The 15697-nt window shown below is 43.5% G+C and overlaps 2 protein-coding genes across 6 annotated transcripts in view; one reads left to right on the top strand and one right to left on the bottom strand.

Moving 5' to 3' along the window:
• Positions 1 to 12283, top strand: part of UBE2D2 (ubiquitin conjugating enzyme E2 D2) — a 67428-nt gene extending 55145 nt beyond the window's left edge. For 4 of the 5 annotated variants that reach the window (XM_050795095.1, XM_050795092.1, XM_050795091.1 and 1 more), the window contains 2 exons: positions 7443 to 7536; positions 11351 to 12283. In XM_050795095.1, the coding sequence (XP_050651052.1) occupies positions 7443 to 7536; positions 11351 to 11396 (140 nt within the window). In that variant the 3' untranslated portion in view covers positions 11397 to 12283. The other variant, XM_050795094.1, reaches the window with a different exon arrangement.
• LOC126957343 (60S acidic ribosomal protein P1) lies at positions 1548 to 2091 on the bottom strand. Its single transcript, XM_050795103.1, has one exon. The coding sequence runs from the start codon at positions 1959 to 1961 to the stop codon at positions 1617 to 1619; it is 345 nt and encodes a 114-aa protein (XP_050651060.1). The 5' UTR covers positions 1962 to 2091; the 3' UTR covers positions 1548 to 1616.
• Positions 12284 to 15697: the final 3414 nt, after the last annotated feature.

Below are 15697 nucleotides of genomic sequence, written 5' to 3'. Positions count from 1 at the left end.
TACATATAAAAGTATGTTAAGTGAGGCCAGGCGCGGTGGCTCACGCCTGTAATCCCAGCACTTTGGGAGGCCGAGGCGGGTGGATCACGAGGTTAGGAGATCGAGACCATCCTGGCTAACACGGTGAAACCCTGTCTTTACTAAAAATACAAAAGAATTAGCTGGGCATGGTGGTGGGCGCCTGTAGTCCCAGCTACTTGGGAGGCTGAGGCAGGAGAATGGCATGAACCCAGGAGGCGGAGCTTGCAGTGAGCCGAGATCGCGCCACTGCACTCCAGCCTGGGCAACAGAGCAAGACTCCATCTCAAAAAAAAAAGGATGTTAAGTGGCCAGAAATAGACAAATAATGTTAGTTTTGGTATTTGTGTGGTGAAATGTGGTGTATGAATTTTTGTTTTTTGTTTTTTTTTGAGACAGAGTTTCACTCTTGTTGCCCAGGCTGAAGTGCAATGGTACGATCTTGACTGACTGCAACCTCCGCCTCCGGGGTTCAAGCAATTCTCCTGCTTCAGCCTCCCGAGTAGCTGGGATTACAGGCGCCCACCACCACGCCCAACTAATTTTTGTATTTTTAGTAGAAATTATCTGCTTATAATTTAGCATTTGTTTAACGCATGTGTTTAGACAGGAAGCAACGTAGTTTCACAGTAAAGAACATAGATTCTAGATCCAATTGCCTGTGTGCAGATCTCAGATCCACCTCTTAATAAATGAGACTTGAGACACATTGGCCCCTGTATTCCTCAGTTTTGTCATCAGTAGAAAAGGAACAATAATAAATATTTCATTGTTGTTATGAAGATTAAAGAAGCAAAAACGGACAGTTAACTGGTTCCTTGTAAGTACTCCAAAAACTGGGATAAAGGCACGGTTGTCAAAAGTGTTGAGTATTTGTCATGTTATAACTTGGATGTCAAGACTCAATCTTAAATTTTTTTTTTTTTTTTTGAGAAGGAGTTTCACTCTTGTTGCCCAGGCTGGAGTGCAGTGGCACAATCTCGGCTCACTGCAGCCTCCACCTCTCAGGTTCAAGCCATTATCCTGCTTCAGCCTTCTGAGCAGCTGGGATTACAGGGCATGCGCCACCACACCTGGCTAATTTTGTATTTTTAGTAGAGACGGGGTTTCTCCATGTTGGTCAGGCTAGTCTTGAACTCCCAACCTCAGGTGATCCGCCTGTCTTGGCCTCCCAAAGGGCTGGGATTACAGGTGTGAGCCACCACTCCTGGCCACAAATTTAATTTTTTTTTTTTTTTTTTTTTTTTTTGAGACGGAGTCTCGCTCTGTCACCCAGGCTGGAGTGCAGTGGCCGGATCTCAGCTCACTGCAAGCTCCGCCTCCCGGGTTCACGCCATTCTCCTGCCTCAGCCTCCCGAGTAGCTGGGACTACAGGCGCCTGCCACCTCGCCCGGCTAAGTTTTTGTATTTTTAGTAGAGACGGGGTTTCACTGTGTTAGCCAGGATGGTCTCGATCTCCTGACCTCGTGATCCGCCCGTCTCGGCCTCCCAAAGTGCTGGGATTACAGGCTTGAGCCACCTCGCCCGGCCCACAAATTTAATTTTTTTTTTTTTTTTTTTAAAGTTCAGCTTTTTATTGAACACGTTATAAAAGAGATTTAGTCAAAAAGACCAAAGCCCATGTCATCATCAGACTCCTCGGATTCTTCTTTCTTTGCTTCCACTTTCTTCTCCTCAGCTGGAGCAGCAGCAGTGGAGGGGGCAGGACCTCCTGCTGGTGCAGCACCAGCTGCTGGAGCAGGTCCACCAGCCCCTACATTGCAGATGAGGCTCCCAATGTTGACATTGGCCAGGGCCTTTGCAAACAAGCCAGGCCAAAAAGGTTCAACATTTACACCGGCTGCTTTAATGAGGGCATTGATCTTATCCTCCGTGACGGTCACCTCATCATCATGCAGAATGAGGGCCGAGTAGATGCAGGCGAGCTCGGAGACGGAGGCCATAGCGCGGGCAAGTGTGGGGCTGGCGCTGCCGGACGCGGTGCTAGTCGCCGGATGAAGTGAGGCTCTCACTCCAACGCGGCCTTAGCTTTCTCGGAAGGACCGAGCACCTTCGCGACAGCTGAGGAAAGAAATTTAATTTTTAAAGCAAACAAAACTCTGAGGCATTAATTTAAAATTTTTAGAGTCCTAGGCAGAAATAGAAACAGGATGCCAGAGAACCACATTTTTAAAAAAGTTGTAGTGAAGTAGTTTTTTAGAGAAGTGTGTCCCCTTTTCTTTTGGTGGGCCCCCTTACAATTCAAGAGCTACTTGAGAAAGTGTTTATGGACCTGTGCCTGGCCTGGTGAAGTTCCCGTTGGTTACACTTCCTTCACCAAATAGCAATAGAGATGTAAATCTAGTAATGGGACCAAGATAAGTGGAATTATGTGAGAGGTGTGTTTTGGTGGGGTGGGGTGGGGTGTTGGAGGCGCAAGATAGCTGAAATTATTGCCGTATCTCTTTTTGTTCTTCCCCTTCTCTTGCCTAGCATTGATTTTTTTTCAGCTATTGTAAATGATAAGGACTGTTACAAGTTTGATTTGTTAGGTTCTATCTGGATAGCTATCCTTTAAAATAATTGCAGTGCCATTTTGTTGAATTTGATTGTATTAACTGTCTCAGGTTTAAGGTTTTAATGATTCCCTTTTTGTAAATTGAATGTATGGGCAAGTAGTTCTATGAAACGCCTTAATCCTGTATGATATTATTCTTTTAACATATAGTCTGTCTTCAAGGATAGAAATTTTGACCCAGTATTTCCTCTACTTTGAAGATCCATGATGGGGACCTAAATATATATATATATTTAAAAAAAAAAAAAACTGAAAAAAAACGAAAGGAAGCAGATAAGTGTGCCATAAAGCCATTTGATTATATGTTTTTAGAAGTGAAAGTAACTGTCGTTGTAACACTAGTGAAAATACTGGCCAGGTGCAGTAATGACTGTAATCCACTTTGAGAGGCCGAGGAAGGTGGATCACTTAAGGTCAGGAGTTTAAGAACAGCCTGGCCAACATAGTGAAACCCCATTTCTACCAATAATACAAAACTTAGCCAGGCAGGGTGGTGTGTGTCTATAGACCCAACTACTCAGGAGGCTGAGGCACAAGAATTGCTTGAACCTGGGAACCTGGGAGGCGGAGGTTGCAGTGAGCCAACATCACATCACTGTGCTCCAGCCTGGGCAACAAAGCGAGACTCTGTCTCAAAAAAAAAAAAAAAAAAAAGTAATACTGATGAATATGTATAGGTAAAAGTTCAATGAAGAAACTATACAGGTTATAGAAATAAGAGTTATTATCTTTACAGAAAAAGGTATATATATCAGCCCATTCTTGCACTGCTATAAAGAAATACCTGAGACTGCATAATTTATAAAGAAAAGAGGTTTGTTGGGCGCAGTTGCTCCGCTTGTAATCCCAGCACTTTGGGAGGCCAAGGTGGGCAGATCACCTGAGGTCGGGAGTTTGAGACCAGCCTGACCAACATGAAGAAACCCCATCTCTACCAAAAATACAGAAATTAGCTGGGCATGGTGGGGCATGCCTGTAATCCCAGCTACTTGGGAGGCTGAGGCAGGAGAATCGCTTGAATCCGGGAGGCAGAGGTTGCAGGAAGCTGGGATCGCGCCATTGCACTCCAGCCTGGGCAACAAGAGTGAAACTGCATCTCAAAAAAAAAAAAAAGAAAGTTTAATTGGCTCACAGTTCTGTGGACTATACAGAAAGCATGGCAGCATCTGCTTCCGGGGAGCCTTGAGGGAGCTTTTACTCGTGGCAGAAGGCAAAGGGGGAGCCACCTGTGCCATGAGCCTCATGGCAGTAGCAGGACCGAGAGAGAGATGGGGGGAGGTGCCACACACTATTAGCCAGATCTCATGAGAACTCTATCACAAGAACAGCATCAAAGGGGTGGTGTTAAACCATTCATGAAGGATGCACCCCCATGATCCAGTCGCCTCCCACCAGGCCCCACTTCCAACGTTGGGGATTACAGTTGAACATGAGATTTGTGTGGGGACACAGATCCAAACCATATCAGTATATTATAAACCAAAATGAATTTTTCATGAATTCAAGAAGCTAAGTAGTGTACTAAGAATCTTCACAAGGTCCAGATAGCCAGTGCCCTACTTTCCTTTCCTGGAAAGAAGGAAAAGCCCTTTCTTTAAAACCTGTGCTTTAAAGTTGACTTATTAGAATATTTAGAAGAATCAGTTAAAGGAACATTCAAAAATTTCTAACTTCCTGTTGTCATTTCCAGGAAATACCTGAAGTCTTTCTTAATTGATGTTAGAATGTTCTATGCTTGAAGAGGGCTTCAGGTGATGACACCTGACAGTGGGAAAATGGTTTTGGAATGCCAACTGCCAGAACTGTGGGCAACAGGAATGAAGAGTCACAAAACATCTTTCCTGATTTTTTTTAAAAAACTTTTCATATACTCTTAAGGCAAGGAAATAGCATTTTTGTTACCAAACCGAATAGGGCATGTCAACTTTTTCTTTACTTCTCAGAAGCCCTTGATCTATATAGGATAGATTTGATAGGAATATGAGCGAATCCTTTCCTTGCTGAATTTATGTGCTGGGAGTAAAGTAGGCTGAGAGTTATTATCTCTTGGTACAGAACTTTAGAGAAAAGAAAGATGGCTGCTCTCTATTAGCATTAGTATAGAAGGATTTAAATTTATTTCATTATGTCAGAGGCTACTGAACTTAATGTAATCAGTGACTTTATGCCCCCTTTGCATTCAGTAAGGAATGCATAAGTTAATGATAGATATGGCCGGGTGTGGTGGTTCACACCTGTAATCCCAGCACTTCCGGAGGCCAAGACAGGTGGATCACTTGAGCCTAGGAGATCAAGACTAGCCTGGCCAACATGGCAAAACCCAACCTCTACAAAAAATACAAAGAAAATTAGTTGGACGTGGTGGCACTCACCTGTAGTCTCCCCTATAGAGTGAGGTGGGAGGATGACTTGAGCCCGGGAGGTTTAGGCTGAAATGATCCAAGATCACGCCACTGCACTCCAGCCTGGGCGAAAGAGTGAGACCCTGTCTCTAAATAAATAATAAATAAATAAATTTTTTTTTTTTTTTTTTTTTTTTTTTTTTTGAGACGGAGTCTCGCTCTGTCGCCCAGGCTGGAGTGCAGTGGCCAGATCTCAGCTCACTGCAAGCTCCGCCTCCCGGGTTCACGCCATTCTCCTGCCTCAGCCTCCCGAGTAGCTGGGACCACAGGCGCCGCCACCTCGCCCGGCTAATTTTTTGTGTTTTTAGTAGAGACGGGGTTTCGCCGTGTTAGCCAGGATGGTCTCGATCTCCTGACCTTGTGATCCGCCCGTCTCGGCCTCCCAAAGTGCTGGGATTACAGGCTTGAGCCACCGCGCCCGGCCATAAATAAATATTTTAAAACAAGTTAATGACAGATTGAATAAAGGAAATTACACTATTGAGATTTGTCTGCTACATCCCAGATTGTCACCGAGGAAGTGACTTAGATGAGATTCTAAATCGTCACTGAAGAGAATTTGAGACATTCATAGAAGTATGTTGTATTCTCTGTAATGAGTGTGTGACCATCTCCTTTTGGGGGCAAGTGTTTGCATTTATGTTCTTGATGTAGACTAAATTGTTTTCAACTGAAAATTAAACAAAACAATTGTCTGAATGTGGTGCCTGCCACTGGAAAACAGTGATTGTTGGATTTTATGGTTGTCATTTTTGCTAAGAATATTCAGTAGTGTGGCTGTCTTTTTTTTTTTTTTTTTTCCTTTTTGAGACAGGGTCTCACTCTGTCACCCAGGGTGGAGTGCAGTGGTGCGAACACAGGTCAATACAGCCTTAACCTCCTGGGTGTAAGTGATCCTCCCACCTTAGCCTCCTGAGTAGCTGGGACCATAGGAGTGTGCCACCACATCTAGCTAATTTTTTAATTTTTTGTAGAGACAGAATCTCACTGTGTTGCCTAGGCTGATCTCAGACTCCTGGCCTGAAGCGATCCTTCTGCTGTGGCCTCCTAAAAGGTGCTAGGATTACAGGAGTGAGCCCTCTTACTTGGCCTGTCTTTGGAATTTTGAAAGCCATTTATCCTTGAATATGGGCTTCTAAAAAATTGAATTTTATGGGATCTGAAAAATGTTCTTGGTCTAGGATTTAGATCAAGTTTTAATTCTATTCTAATTTCTAGCCAGGGACATTGAACACGTCACTGCACCTGTCTGGGCCAGCTCTCTTAGGGGTTCAGGCATAGAGACAGTCATATCAACTCTTATATTATGGGATTATTGTGAGACTTTGCACAAAGGGGCTTATATTCGTATCTGGGAGACCAGGATGCCGTTTAACATTAATTTTCTGCTATTTGTTTTATTTTATTTTTTATTTATTATTATTACTATTTTTTTGGAGATGGATTTTTGCTCTGTCGCCCAGGCTGGAGTGCAATGCTATGATCTCAGCTCACAGCAACCTCCGCCTCCCAGGTTCAAGCGATTCTCCGGCCTCAGTCTCCCAAGTAGCTGGGACTACAGGCACGCGCCACCACGCCCAGCTAATTTTTGTATTTTTAGTAGAGATGGGGTTTCACCATGTTGGCCAGAATGGTTTAAATCTCTTGACCTCGTGATCCACTCGCCTCCGCCTCCCAAAGTGCTGGGATTACAGGCATGAGCCACTGCACCCGGCCTTCATTTTTGTTTTTTAATGACCTAACCTGAAGTCTGTTGAAGCTTCTTAAAATCCTTGTTGGTAGACTGGGCGCAGTGGATCACGAGGTCAGGAGATCGAGAGCATCCTGGCTAACATGGTGAAACCCTGTCTCTACTAAAAATACAAAAAAATGAGCCGGGCATGGTGGTGGGTGCCAGTAGTCCCAGCTACTCGGGAGGCCGAGGCAGGAGAATGGCATGAACCCGGGAGGTGCGGCTTGCAACGGGCCGAGATCGCGCCACTACACTCCAGTCTGGGCGACAGAGTGAGACTCCGTCTCAAAAAACTATTTGCCAGGCGTGGTGGCTCATGCTTGTAATCCCAGCACTTTGGGAGGTCTACGTGGGTGAATCACAAGGTCAGGAGTTCAAGACCAGCCTGACCAACATGGCGAAACCCTGACTCTACTAAAAATACAAAAATTAGGCCAGGTACTGTGGCTCACGCCTGTAATCCCAGGACTTTGGGAGGCCGAGGTGGGTGGATCACCTGAGGTCAGGAGTTCGAGACCAGCCTGGCCAACATGGTAAAACCCCAACTCTGCTATAAAAGAAAGAAAAAAAAAATCCTTGTTGGTTACTGTTAATATAAAGTTAAGTAAAACTTACAAAGCTGCTAGGCATTACAATATAAATTCTTAGAATTTTCTCCTGTTTTGGCATCTCATGTTTCTCTCAACCCTTTGCTTTTATCCTCTACTAATTTATACGATTTTTTTCATTCTAGTACTCTTATCCATCTGTTCTCTGTTGTGTGATCCCAATCCAGATGATCCTTTAGTGCCTGAGATTGCTCGGATCTACAAAACAGATAGAGAAAAGTAAGTATGGCCTCAAGATGGAAAGTTATCTGTGGTGGGATGGAGATGTTTATCACAAATCTTTCTTGTTTAAGGGCTGAATATGGGCCAGATATTTAAAGTGAAGTCCTAATATACTCTCCTGGGGCTAGAAAAGAATATATGCATTGAGGAGTATTATAAGTAGATGATGCCAGTCTTATCCCTGATTGTTTCATGTGACTCCTCTTGTCTGCAAAAACTTTTTTTTTTGAAACAGGGTCTCACTCTGTCACCCAGGCTGGAGTGCAGTGGTGCAGTCTTGGCTCACTGCAACCTCCGCCTCCTGGGTTCAAATGATTCTCATGCCTCAGCCTCCCGAGTAGATGGGATTACAGTTGCAGGCCACCACACCAGGCTCATTTTTTTTGTAGTTTTAATAGAGACTTTCACCATGTTGGCCAGGCTGGTTTCGAACTCCTGACCTCAAATGATCTTCCTGCCTAGGCCTCCCAAAGTGCTGGAATTACAGGTGTGAGCCACCATGCCCATACAAAAATTTTCCTATGGTATATTTTTCAACAGCTTAATGTCTTATGCTTGGCTTTTGATATATAAAGCATTTTTCATCAAGTGCCCATTTGCCTGCTATAGGTATTTGTGAATTAATGGGAAAAGAGAATTGATTTTTTACCATTTGACATAATCTAAAGGAAGAAAGTAAATAAATGCCATTAGGCATGAAAGCCCCAAATTTCTTTTAAAAACAAAACTTGATTGTAGAATTTGGGTGTTTTAGAGTTGTACTATGAATTACTGAACAGTGGTCAGGATATCAAAAGAGATAGTAGCTAAAAGTATTCTAGTAGCATTTATTCTTTTCTTCTTTTCTTTTGAGATGGAGTCTTGCTGTGTTGCCTAGGTTGGTCTCAAACTCGTGGGCTCAAGTAGTCCTCCTACCTCAGCCTCTGGAGTAGCTAGGATTATAAGCATATACCACCATGCCCAGCACTAATAACATCTGTTGTTTTATGTACTATTCAGTGAAGTTATAAGAGGAAGTAGATAGGAGAGGGTGAATAGTTTTTTTTTAGGGCCGGGCGCGGTGGCTTATGCCTGTAACCCTGGCACTTTGGGAGGCCGGGGTGGGCGGATCACAAGGTCAGGGGTTTGAGACCAGCCTGGCCAGCAGGCTGAAACCCCATCTCTACTAAAACTACAAAAATTAGCCAGGCGTGATGGCGGGCACCTGTAATCCCAGCTACTCGGGAGGCTGAGGCAGGAGAATTGCTTAAACTCAGGACGTGGAGATTGCAGTGAGCTGAAATTGCGCCACTGCACTCCTGCCTGGGCGACAGAGCAAGATTCCTGTTACAAAAAAAAAAAAAAAAAAAAAAAAATTAAAGTTAAAATAGAAAGAATTTAAGAATTACTTGAATTCTACTGGATTAGAGAGGCATAGATACTTTTTTGTTTTTATTGGAGGTAACACTGGGAATGGGGTATTCTAACAGTTGGTTCTTGCTTTTTCCTATTTGTGAATTTATTCACAAATTTTTTTGATTAGAGAACTGTTTTGTCCAATATTTAGAATTGTGGGCCTGAATGCTTACCAGAAGTCATTTCCCAAGTCAGCATGGAGTAATGTTGAACACTGTTGAACAGAACTTTCCTAAACCGCACTGCCTCCACCCTCTAACCCCCCACTTTTTTTTTTTTCAGAGACAGGGTCTTGCTCTTCTGCCCAGACTGGAGTACAGTGGCACAATCGTGGCTCACTGCAGTGTCAAACTCATGGGCTCAAGTGATCCTCCCACCCCAGCCTACCCAGTAGTTAGGACTGCTAGTACACGCCACTACACCTGGCTAATTTGTTTTATTTGTTTGTAGAGACAGGATCTCACTGTGTTGCACAGGCTGGTCTCTAATTCCTGGCCTCAAGCAGTCCTCCCACCTCAGCCTCCCAAAGTGCTGCTGTTATAGGCATGAGCCACCATGCGAGGCCAGCATACCCATCCCCACCCCGCTTTGTTTTTGAGTCAGGGTCTTGCTCTGTTGCCCAGACTGGAATGCAGTGGCACAATCACAGCTCACTGTAACCTCAACCTCCCAGGCTCAAGTAGTCCTCCAGTCTGAGCTTCCCAAGTAGCTGGGACCACAGGCACATGCCATCACATCCAGCTAATTTTTTTTTTTGAGACCGAGTCTTTCTCCATTGCCCAGGTGGAGTGCAGTGGTGCATTCTTGGCTTACTGCAACCTTTGCCTCCCAGGCTCAAGTGATTCTCATGCTTTAGCCTCCTGAGTAGCTGGGATTACAGGCACACACTACCATTCTTGGCTAAATTTTGTGTTTTCAGTAGAGACAGGATTTTGCCATGTTGGCCAGGCTAGTCTGGAACTCCTGACCTCAAGTTATCCAGCCGCCCCAGCCTCCCAAAGTGCTGGGATTACAGGTGTGAGCCATGACACCCGGTCACCAGCTAATTTTTAAATTTTCTGTATCAATGGAGTATCCCTATGTTGCCCAGGCTCAGCATCCCTTTTTTTATTTTTTAAAATTTAATAGAGATTAGGTCTTGATGTGTTGCCCAGGCTGGTCTTGAACTCCTGACCTCAAGCAGTCTTCCTGCCTTGGCCTCCCAAGGTGCCAGGATTACAGGCATGAGCTACCACACCTGACCTTATCTTTCTTTTTTTTCTAGCATCTTTTTTTTTTTTTTTGAACTGAAGTCTGGCTGTGTCAGCCAGTCTGGAGTGCAATGTCACGATCTTGGCTCACTGCAGCCTCCACCTCCCAGGTTCAAATGATTCTGCTGCCTCAGCCTCCCGAGTAGCTGGGATTACAGGTGAACATCACCACGCCCAGCTAATTTTTTTTGTATTTTTAGTAGAGACAGGATTTCACCATGTTGGCCAGGCCCGTCTCAAACTCTTGACCTCAGGTAATCCGCCTGCCTCAGCCTCCCAAAGTGCTGGGATTAACAGGCGTGAGCCGCCGTACCCGGCCTAGCATCCCTTTTTTAATAGGAGAATTATAGAACCATTTGCTCTGCTTACTTTATTCAAACATTCTTCTGAAGCAATAAACCCATTCATTTTGTCAACCGAATTGTTGAAATAAGTTTTACCAGAACCAGTTTTATTGATATGAAAGGAAAGTTGGGTTTTTCCCCCCCCTTTTTTTTTGAGACAGAGCCTCACTCTGTCACCCAGGCTGTAGTACAGTGTTGCAATATCAGCTCACTTCAACCTCTGCCTCCTGAGCTCAAGCGATCTTCCCACCTCAGCCTCCTGAGTAGCTTGGACTACAGGCATGCGCCACCACACGCTGCTAATTTTTGTATTTTTTGTAGAGACAAGGTTTTATCATGTTGCCCAGACTGGTCTCAAACTCCTGGGCTCAAATGATCCACCCGACTCAGCCTCCCAAAGTGCTGGGATTACAGGTCTGAGCCACCGCACCCAGCCTTATGTCAGTTTAATCATTATTAGTATATGAGTTCAAGAACTATATAATGTAGAATCATATAGTTTCAAGTACTTTAAATAAATGAATTGAGTTGATGTCTTCTGTAGAAATAGGCCAATCAAGTATAGAATAAGGTATATGCCAACAAATACTAAAATTTAATCAGAACCCTCTATAAGTCGCAATTAAAGGAGACTTTCACATTTTACACATCCTTCCCATTATCATTGAATTAATGCTTATCAGAAATTTGGGATAGAAAGGGGCCTTTCCTTGAATGTCCTATGAGTTACTCTCTTCAAGTTACTTGATGGGATAATGAATGGAATCTGTTGCTTACTGACTCCACACCTGTGTTAAGCCAAGCTTCTCTTTGTGTGTACAGGTACAACAGAATAGCTCGGGAATGGACTCAGAAGTATGCGATGTAATTAAAGAAATTATTGGATAACCTCTACAAATAAAGATAGGGGAACTCTGAAAGAGAAAGTCCTTTTGATTTCCATTTGACTGCTTTCTATGAGCCCACGCCTCATCTTCCCCTGTGCACATGTTTACCTGATACAGCAGTGCTGCGTGTTGTACATACTTGGAACAACAAACTAGAAATACTGTACTTCTGTACCAACATTGCCTCCTAGCAGAGAAGTGTGTGTGTGACAAGCCAGTTCTACAGGCATTACTTAGGTGTGAGACTAAAAGCTTTTCTTACTGACTTAAATTTGGATAACAGCAAGGTGTGAGGGGGGTGGTGGGTATGGTGTGAGCTTGGATGGGAAAGAAAAGGCTCCACTCACCTGTAGGAGATTATTTTTAAGTGGAATCCATTTAAACTCAAAACAGTTATGAAAAGCAAGGTGAAGAACATGAAGCTGTGTCTGTATTCATTTTATTCCGAAGGAGCTACGTCTTAGGTGAAAGTTATGACCAACCAGATTAAACTCTACCCACATCCTGCATTTTAAGGTCTAAGTTTAACTGGTCAACATTTAAATGGATTGGAGCTATTAGTACATCAAGTGTGATGGGCTTTGTTCCCAACTCTTTTACATTTCCCTACCCCTTCAACCTTTGGCCTTTCATCCCTTCTTTCTTCCATATTCTTTGGTTTGTATGTGGTTTCTCAGTTAATACATAGCTAATAGCTCTTATTTTTCTTATGTTTTTAACCGCTTAGGTCTATTTGGATGTAAGGGTGAAAATTCATTTGATGGAAATACTTGTGTATATTTAAAGACCCAGTTGCTCCTCTGGAGCTTGTACGTTCAAGAATGATTAATCTGTGTAATAAACTGATTACTACAGTCATTACATATAATTTTGTGTGAATAGGCTTTTTGATTTTTAAGAAGTTTGTCTAGCTGAGATTAGTGGTGGATTTTCTCCCACTTCTGAAATGTTCATTTATACTGGTTACATTTCAAGATCATGAAACAATTCCAGTTACATAGTAAAAAGGATATCTTAAGAGTGATTTTGTTGAACAAGATAGAGGCATAAGCTTAAGAGCATTTCCATGAAACTTAACACATGCAGCATTCCAGGAACCTGATTGTTAAATTCAATAAGAAATTTGCTTTATTAATGAAACTAAGCTGCATTTCATCAAAACCTTGTGACATCTTGGTACACAGGACATAAAACACAGAGGCATTGCTATTTGGTAAGTTAAGCCTCTGTGATTGTAATCATAAAAGAGCAACATTGACCAAACCTGGGAAACAAGAGCACAATCTTGTTTGGAGAGTCTACATAATTACTTTGCACTAACATTTGCAGGATGTTCATCCAATTTTAAATTGTACTGTATGTGGCTTTTTGAAGTCTTCCCTTGACTCTAGTAAAATATAGCTTGAAACTTGTAAACGACTGTGTTTGCCAGAAACATCATTCATGTGAACTAGGCAAGTTAACTTTTTTCCCCTTCTTTTCCTGATTGTAAACTAGGCCAACCTGAAAGCCATGGCTAATGCTCTAGCCATCAGGTTCTTTCAAATGCATCTTTACACTCTTGCACAAAAATTAAGGAATAAATGTCCACTGCTTTTGGTTTTAAACTTGTTCACCTTGTCTTATCTCTCACTGTCACTGCTCCTCCACCTTGGAACTTGTGTGATAAAACCCAAAACCTCTTACAGTTCTCTTATAAGCATTTCAAGGATGCTTATTAGTATCCTTGACTTTGCAGAAAAGGCTTAACTGTTAACAGTCGTGGGGAAAGGAGTTAGAATTTAGCTTAAGCCTAAAATCACCCTGTATTCTCAGTATTATTGGCAAGTGGGAATTCATCTTTTTTTTTTTTTTTAAGAGAGAGACAGGGTCTCATTCTCTTGCCTGAGCTGGAGTGCAGTCAGAGTCATGACAACACAGCTCACTGTAGCCTCAACCTTCCAGGCTCAAACAATCCCCTTGCCTCAGCCTCCTAAGTAGCTGGGACTTATGGCACATGCCACCACACCTGGCTAATTTTCTAGAGACAGGAGTCTCACTATGTTGCCCAAGCTGGTCCTGAACTCCTGGGCTCAAGCGATCCTCTTGTCTCAGCCTCCCAAAGTGCTGGGACTACAGACATGAGCCACCATACCCAGCCTTCCATCAATTATTGGCTTGCTATTAGCTATATACTGTTGACCGTGGGTCAGTTGCACAGATCCTGAAAGCTCATTGTATATTTGCCTGTCATCTTAGCATCCATCTTATTACCATTTATTAGATCATAATATGGATATTTTCACAAGAATGTTCTTAAGTATTTTTAAGTGCCAAATAAAAGCCATCCTCCAGGTGTGCAGGTGCCAAATGAAGGGGTTTGGATGGTCACAAACAACATTAGGCCCTTGAATGCGTTTTAGTCTTGCCCAATTTGAGTATGAAGCTTCTTTGGTCCAGTCTGTGTATATGTACCTGGCCAGAATGAAAGCCCAGTGAGGGAAGCCACTTTTCCCACGCACCAAAAAAAAAAGTCCCTCAGGGTGGTTTTCATCTGGGACCACGTTGCTCATCACAGAAGTGTCTATGGCTTTGTCATATGTAAAGGCCAGTCTATAGAAACCTTGATTATCTTGGAAAAGTTACAGGAGAACATCAAGTGTATGATTTCCTTTTGTTTGCTGCTTAATAGCCAAAAGTACTTTGTCAGGTTAAAGCTGGGGCAGTGTCTTTTGGTAAAAAGTCACTTCAGATACTTACATGCTTTGCTATTGGCCAGTCAGTGGTCAAAGGTAGCATTGTCCTGCAGATTTATGCACTTTTGACTAGTACAAAGACTTGGAAGGAGGGCTGTAGGGGTGGGGAGGAAGAAGTTAGGAAGGTCCCTGGAGAGAAGGAAAAGGTAGTTGTCAGAGAGAGACCCTTTCTCTATGCTAACATAGCAATAGAGGCATTCTTTTTTCACTTCCAACTGCTAAGATACTCTGCTTTCTGAATCATTCCTCTTTGCTTCAGCAGGTTATTTTGAGACCTGGGTAGCTTGTCAGGAGAAATGGATTATTTCTAAATAATGGCTGGAATGCCTATAAACTGTCCCTTGTCTGTAATTAAGGTGAAACTCTGACTTTGTCTCTGTGTGCTGTGTGGCACCCCTTAACTACCCAGCTGGGCCTGGCGGCTCACGCCTCTAATACCAACATTTTGGGAGGCCAAGGTGGGTGGATCACCTGAGGTCAGGAATTCAAGACCAGCCTGACCAACATGGAGAAACCCCACCTCTACTAAAAATACAAAATTAGCGGTGCATGGTGACGCATGTCTGTAGTCCCAGCTACTCGGGAGGCCAAGGCAGGAGAATTGCTTGAATCCGGGAGGCGGAGGTTGTGGTGAACCAAGATCGCGCCATTGCACTCCAGCCTGGACAACAAGAGCGAAACTCAGTCTCAAATAAAAAATAAAAACACCTCTTTTCCCATTCCTGAGTCAGGATTATAAACACATCTTTCCTTCCTTCCAAATCAGGAGTAAGCATTTTTATTACCCCTACAGAAAACTGTCACTAGCATTAGGAATCCCATCTCCTTTTGATTTCCTCATTTTCCCTTTATGAAACACTATTACAAGTGATGGTTGATGTTAGGCAGGAGAAAGGAGGTTTGTTTTTTGTTGTTTGGAGACAAAGTCTCACTGTCACCCAGGTTGGAGTGTAGTGGCGCGATCTTGGCTCACTGTAACCTCCACCTCCCAAGTTCAAGTGATTTTCCTGCCTCAGCTTCTTGAGTAGCTGAGATTATAGGCGCATGCCACCACGCCTGGCTAATTTTTTGTTTTTAGTAGAGACAGGGTTTCACTATGTTGGCTAGGCTGGTCTTGAACTCCTGACCTCAGGTGATCTGCCCACCTTGGCCTCCCGAAGTGCTGGGATTACAGGCATGAGTCACCGCGTCTGGCCAAGAAAGCAGAATTTTAATATGAAAATAACTGAAGGTAGCAAACTGTTTGCACTATACATCCAACAAGAGGAAATAGACTTCCTTTGGGGCACTCCTGGAGCTGGTCCCTTTTTTTTTTTTTTTTTTTTTTTTTGAGACTGAGTTTCGCTCTTGTCGCCCAGGCTGGAGTGCAGTGGCGTAATCTCGGGTCACTGCGAGCTCCACCTCCCAAGTTGACGCCATTCTCCTGCCTCAGTCTCCCCGGTAGCTGGGACTACAGGCACCCGCCACCACACCCAGCTAATTTTTAAATATTTTTAGTAGAGATGGGGTTTTGCCGTGTTAGCCAGGATGGTCTCGATCTCCTGACC

The sequence above is a fragment of the Macaca thibetana genome, chromosome 6, assembly GCF_024542745.1.
Source record: "Macaca thibetana thibetana isolate TM-01 chromosome 6, ASM2454274v1, whole genome shotgun sequence".
Lineage (NCBI taxonomy): Eukaryota > Metazoa > Chordata > Mammalia > Primates > Cercopithecidae > Macaca > Macaca thibetana.
The sequence above is the reverse complement of the archived record's forward strand: the minus strand, read 5'-3'. Positions and strand labels throughout refer to the sequence as shown.

Excerpts from the sequence above, each read along its gene's own strand:
- LOC126957343 (XM_050795103.1), bottom strand. The coding sequence starts at position 1,961 with ATGGCCTCCGTCTCCGAGCTCGCCTGCATCTACTCGGCCCTCATTCTG.